The following is a 5,958-nucleotide window of genomic DNA, read 5'->3' on the forward strand; positions in this document are numbered from 1 at the left end:
GTTGCCACATGTACGTGTCCCACTAGCTGTGGCAATTATTAAATGAGTCACCCATAATTGAGACTTTCTTTTCACTGGTAATTGTTCTAAGATGATTTTCCTGCAGTCCAGTGAGTAGCATCTCTTTTGTTCAGTGAAAGAATGTATACAATAGGCAAATTAGCCTTCTGGTGCCCAAAGGCATGAACCTAGATCCTTAAGGCTGGATGTGGTTCTGGGCAACCAGATCTAGTTGAAGATGTTTCTGCTTATTGCAGAGGGGTTGGACTTGATGACCTTTGAAGGTACCTTCCAACCTCACTAGATGATATTAAGGTCCTTTCCAATCCTAACTATTCTATGCTTCTATGATTCTATCATTCTGTTTCTTTTATTGTCTTCCAGGGTATTCCAATCTGACCACCACACGGACGTCATTATTTTAATGTTGAATACTCAGACCAGGGTGCCATGGATGTAAAAGAAAGGAAGCCGTATCGATCTCTGACTCGGCGCCGCGACACTGAGCGCCGCTACACCAGCTCTTCAGCCGAAAGCGAGGACAGCAAGGTACCCCAGAAGTCCTACAGCTCCAGCGAGACCTTGAAAGCTTATGATCAAGACTCCAGGTTGACCTACAGCAACCGGGTCAAAGACATGGTTCACCAGGAGGCTGATGAATTCTGCCGAGGAGGTGAGTCCGTTTCAGCAGATGCTGCTGCAAGCAGCATGAGTTAATCCGCTGAGAGCTGGGGCTGGGTGGGAGGCCACCTTTGAAGGACTCTGATCCCAAAAGCTCTGTACACATGCTGCACAGTACTGACATGGTGTGGGAAGTCCCTGCTTGCTCAGGAGACCTTTTCACTATGTCATGAAGGAAGTCAGCAAGGATGCAGAGGCAGAAGGCAATGTGGGGAGAGGGCCACTGTCCACACTGTCCATCTGGGCTACAGCAAAACCCAAGAAACCTGGAAGAAGGAAAGCAACTGAGCTGCCGATGGAATGAACCACCCTTGGCATTGTACACAGCCTGCAGGCCTGCAGGCTGTCAATTTGAGATGGGAACACGCTTCAATATTAGAGGAGTGGGAAAGAACCATTTTTATGACATACAGGAGTCCAGCAGCTGTGAAGATGTGGAGGTTCAAGGGTCAGCACGGGCTCAGTCCTAAAAGAGATTCCAGATATGCTCCTTTTTATTGCTACCCTGAAGTCAATGCAGTTATATTTTCACTGCTGCTATTGCCTATGTGAGGCAGATTTCTGGCCCCTGCTACAGTCTCATCTTCATTCTTCTGTAGAGACACAAGTGTCTTAGTTCAGAAACCAGGCAGGGCTTCACATAAGTTATCTTTAGAAGTCCATCAAAAGAAGCACAAAGTGGCAAACTGAGTCAAATCAAGGAGGCAGCATTCCAGGCAGTGAACATAAAATAGCTGACCCAGGCTTCTCCAAGCAGTTTGGAAAAGCTGATTGTCCAAAAGGAATGTGTATAATTACACTAGTTCAACTTGGGAACTGCTTAACTTCACTCTTCAAACAGCATGCACTTGTGGGTTTGGTGCAAGACTCATCTTGAAGGCATGCACAAGCAAAATGACTTGCAGCAGTATCTTTGTGCACATGGCTTTGGTGTTTGTGTTTCAGGATAACTGCAACATGCAATAATAAGCAAAAGGGCCAATAGGTGTTGTAAGTAATACTCTGGAATCATAAAAGGAGTTTCCCTCTTAGCAACTCTGAAGTACTTCATCCTCTCTAAGGAATCTGTGAAGTTACAAAGAAAAGGAAACCTTTTAGGTCATTGAGTTTGCTCACTTCATACAATATATTCACCATGCAGGATAGATGTGAATTAGTACAGGTCAGTGGTTTTCAACCTGAGGGTCTGTGAGGCCATGCAGGTCCATGGACTTCTCCTAAGAAGCCCACAAAAGATAAATAAGAAAAGCCAGACTGTTGACAGGGAGTATAAATTTGCTATACACAAGTTTGTATTTCCCTAGGAAAATTGTGTATGGTACTGAGAAATAGTAAAAACCACTGGTCTAAGTGGCTGAAATTAAGTGAGAAAGCACTAAGATTAACCATGTTGGGGTTCTGCTTCCGATATACCACCCACAGATTCTTCAGTGTATAGTTTTCTCCCAGTTTATCCTGAGTCCCAAAACAAGAGTTTTAGCAGTAAACCCAGACTTTGTGTGCCACATTTTCCACTGGCAGAAAGCCATGAATGGACCTCTCTTTGTGGCACTGCTTGGCCTCATGCCACCTGAAACCAAACCTTATTAGTCAGCTTGACATCAACAAGGCAAAGTGAATTTTTCTCCTGCATTGGTTTGGAAGGCAGAAGGGGGGAAACATTTCAAATTGACCAAATAAATTCAGTAAATAAACAAGTCAGCATTTAAATGGTTTTAGCTCAAGTGAGAGTGCCAGCAAACGTGCAAGTCAGCACAGGAAAAAATAGGCCAGATCTGAATTAAAAAGTCTCAGATATTTATTATCTTCCTTTTATTGACTTGAGTTCTTCCAACTTAAAAGGCAATGGTGAGCATAGAATATGAAAATCAATGCATCTCCTGCTGTTTATTGCAAATAAATTTGATTTTCAGTTAATTGTAGCAGTCATTTTTCATAATTTATGAGCTGCTGTTACTGGAGAACCTCAGTCATGGTGCACATTGATGTGTCTGATGATGTGGCTTGTTTCACGGGAAGGTGGAACTCACCATCAGTGACTCAAACACACAAGCGAAACCAAAAGATGACCTTTTACAGTACTCCCTGGAGGATGGTTTAAAAACTGTCCTGGCCTTGCACAGAATTCAAAACTGGAATAGAAGAATGAGGTCTCTGGGAAGATGCTGCTTCTTTGTGTTAATAACTTAGGTCAAGTTCATTTGCTCTCATGCCATGGAGTGGCAGAGGACTCTCTCTCAGACCACTTTGCAATCAAGTTAAATGGATTCATTTGCCACAAGCTTGCATTGTGCTTCCCAAGCAAGGCCCCAGGGTTTGATGGAGGTGTGAGCCCTTAAGCAACCTTATCTGTCCACTCTGTGTGAAAGCTTTAGTTTTGTTCAGTCAATTAAAAAGGTGTGAAGTTCATGACAGCTTTATATAGTTGGAGTATTATCAGCTGTAGACCCGTAACCAGCTGAACCATGGTTATTTCTTCCTGATGTCAAACAGTTCTTTCTCTGAGCTTTACATGGAAATGTAGCTCCATTATTTGTCTTGCATTCAAACACCTTCTCCCTGTTCACTATGAGCTGCAAAGTCAACTGAATGAAAAAGTGTAGTAAAATAGCATCTACTTTGGGCCAGCTGGTCATTCAACGCATGTGTGCTATAATGCAGACCTTCCCCGCACAGCAGGGATCAGGGACAAGCCAGGGTGTTTCCTCAAGTGCTAAACCAGACTCTGGAAAAGTAGAAATCTGACTGTTTCTATTGGATACACATTTTCCACTATGTGATATTCAACATCAGCAAATGGAAATGTGAGGAGAACCACATGATTGTGTGGTTTTGAGCAGGGAGAGAATCATAACTCAGTTTTGGATACAACCTCAAGGTCCAGACCTTACAAACAGATGTCAGTAATGAGTAGATACAAACTTCACTGGTCAAACATAGGTTTGGGCCTGAACTTTCCTGGAGATAAAGCATTTGGATTTGTCTCCTTGAAACACGTCTATGCTGCAAACACTGCTCAGTTTCTTAATCCATCCCATCAAGACATAGTGTAACAGGACCAGGGGTGCATTGTGCTGTATAAATGCATAGTGCAGCTAAAGGCATTCAGGAGTGACCAAACTCTTTTAAAGATGTTTCAGGGCTGAAAACCAAAAGCATGCATTAATAAATAAATGTGGCTTAAATTGGAGCTACTCATTGCTCTCCTCAGCCTCCTCATGCAACATTCCAAACAAAATGTGCTAATATTTGAAGCCTTGTTCAAGTTGGTTTGGTCTGACTTTGAAGTTCTGCAGGTAACTAGACATGAACTCATTCAAGAGTCGTTCTACAGGTTGTATTTTTAGTCAGCAATTGCATGTATCCACAGCCAAATAACCTCTGCTGTGACTGTCAGAATGAATACCTAAACTGAGTCAAGGTGTAAGTGGTCAGCAAGGGGAAAGTGAGATTGCCAAAGGAAATTTAAATCCCCGGTATGTAATTTGAGGGATTTCAATGAGCAGAACTCACTCAAATTTCCTATTGCAGCAGAGTTGCCAAGTGTATGGCAGGACTTTTGATCATTGCATGCCTCATTTTGCTTCTCTCCCAAGAAGATTACTTTTTGCCTCTCATAAATAATTCCACCATTTCTCCATCTGTCTTTGCTTTCAAATTTGATGATTTCATTGAAAATGCCCTGTGTTTTTGTCAGGTTTCAGAAGCAGAAATCCAGCTGCTTTTTGGTCTTGGCATGGTCACTTGGTCTCACACTGAGCATGACCACAAAAGAAGGGAATCTTTGGTATAATATTCAATCTTCAGTGTGATTTATTCAAGACCAGGTTGGATGGGGCTTGGAGCAACCTGCTTTAGTGGAAGGTGTCTGGGTTCATGGAACTGGATGAGCTTTAAGATCCCTTCTAAACCAAACCATTCTGTGATTCTATGATATTAGGACATGGAAGCTGTTGTGCCCCATTTGAAGACAGAGGGTGAATGGTTCTGCCATTGACTTGTGTGATACGAAACCATCTTCCATTCAAGAGTAACCAGGCTGCTGTGTTTCCTCCTAGGAGCCAACTTCTCTTTGCGAGAGCTGGGTCTTGAAGACGTGACACCCACCCATGGGACTTTGTACCGGACTGATATCGGGCTGCCTCACTGCGGCTACTCCATCAGCGCTGGCTCGGATGCCGACACGGAGGCAGACGTGGTCATGTCACCCGAGCACCCCGTGAGGCTCTGGGGACGCAACACCAAGTCCGGGCGCAGCTCCTGCTTGTCGAGCCGGGCCAACTCCAACCTCACCCTCACCGACACGGAGCACGAGAACACTGAAACTGGTAAGTGGTGACAGCGCATGAGATGTCAGCCTCAGGCTCTACTGGGAATGCCTCTTCTTAGCACTCCACCTTAATCTTCTTTAGGCTTTGTATTGGGTTTTATTAATCAGACTCAGTGAACACACTCGTCTAATAGCCCCGTGTCGTGGCCTTTTGTACTGTCCTACAGAGTGTTTGTTAATAAACTGCTGGAGAAGATCCTGCTTATTTATCACAGCGACAGAGATCATTAAGTGGCTGTAATGTTCTCCCTGCTTTTTGTAGCAACCTTTCAGACGAAAAGGCATTTAAATCTCCCCTCCTCTGGCCAATGCTGCTCTTATCTTTGCTGCAGATTTTTGGGGCAGATAATTTTCTTTTTTTCCTTGCTGGTTCCTTGACAGGAGCCGTTTCATTTATGTAAATCAGCTCTCTGAAGGAAAACGATGGTGAAATGTTTTTAGAAGCCTCTTTTCTTCGTGTGAAATAAAAGCTGAAGGTCACAGATTTTTTATCTCTCTAACTTTGTGTCCCCAGCTGCAGGGACTCCTGCATACGGTTTGTAGGTCTGCGAACCTTTTGGTCAGCAGTTCTGCTAAGCAGTGTAGGAGAGGAGAGAGGGTTTTGATTCAATTGCAGCTTGACCTGGGAGTTCACACAGCCCTATATGCCTTTGCACCTTTAATTCAATTATGGCACAGCCTGCTTCTTAATATAGCCGCTGCGTACAAGTCATCGGGAGCTTGAGCTCAGCGCAGAAAGCTGATGTGAAGTGACTGTATCGCTTGTTCTCTTTATGCTTTTCGCCACAGTATTATAGTGACAAATGATGATAACTTTTCCTTGGGAAGCCGTGACACGGTGAGACATACACCACCCACATGATTTTATGTTTAACTCCCAACAAAATTACAGTAGAAGCTTAATAAGTTTCTGCTCAGAGATAATGATATATTAGGCAAAGTTCAAA

General features: G+C 43.6%; 1 protein-coding gene across 1 annotated transcript; it reads left to right on the forward strand.

The window, feature by feature from the left end:
- Positions 1-386: 386 nt before the first annotated feature.
- On the forward strand, positions 387-5,211 carry LOC104402122 (teneurin-4-like). Its single transcript, XM_010009911.1, has 2 exons — positions 387-673; positions 4,740-5,211. Exons 1-2 carry the CDS (start codon positions 451-453, stop codon positions 5,018-5,020), a joined length of 504 nt encoding a protein of 167 aa, XP_010008213.1. The 5' UTR covers positions 387-450; the 3' UTR covers positions 5,021-5,211.
- Positions 5,212-5,958: the final 747 nt, after the last annotated feature.

Source organism: Nestor notabilis, unplaced genomic scaffold (genome assembly GCF_000696875.1).
Source record: "Nestor notabilis isolate BGI_N333 unplaced genomic scaffold, ASM69687v1 scaffold7552, whole genome shotgun sequence".
Lineage (NCBI taxonomy): Eukaryota > Metazoa > Chordata > Aves > Psittaciformes > Psittacidae > Nestor > Nestor notabilis.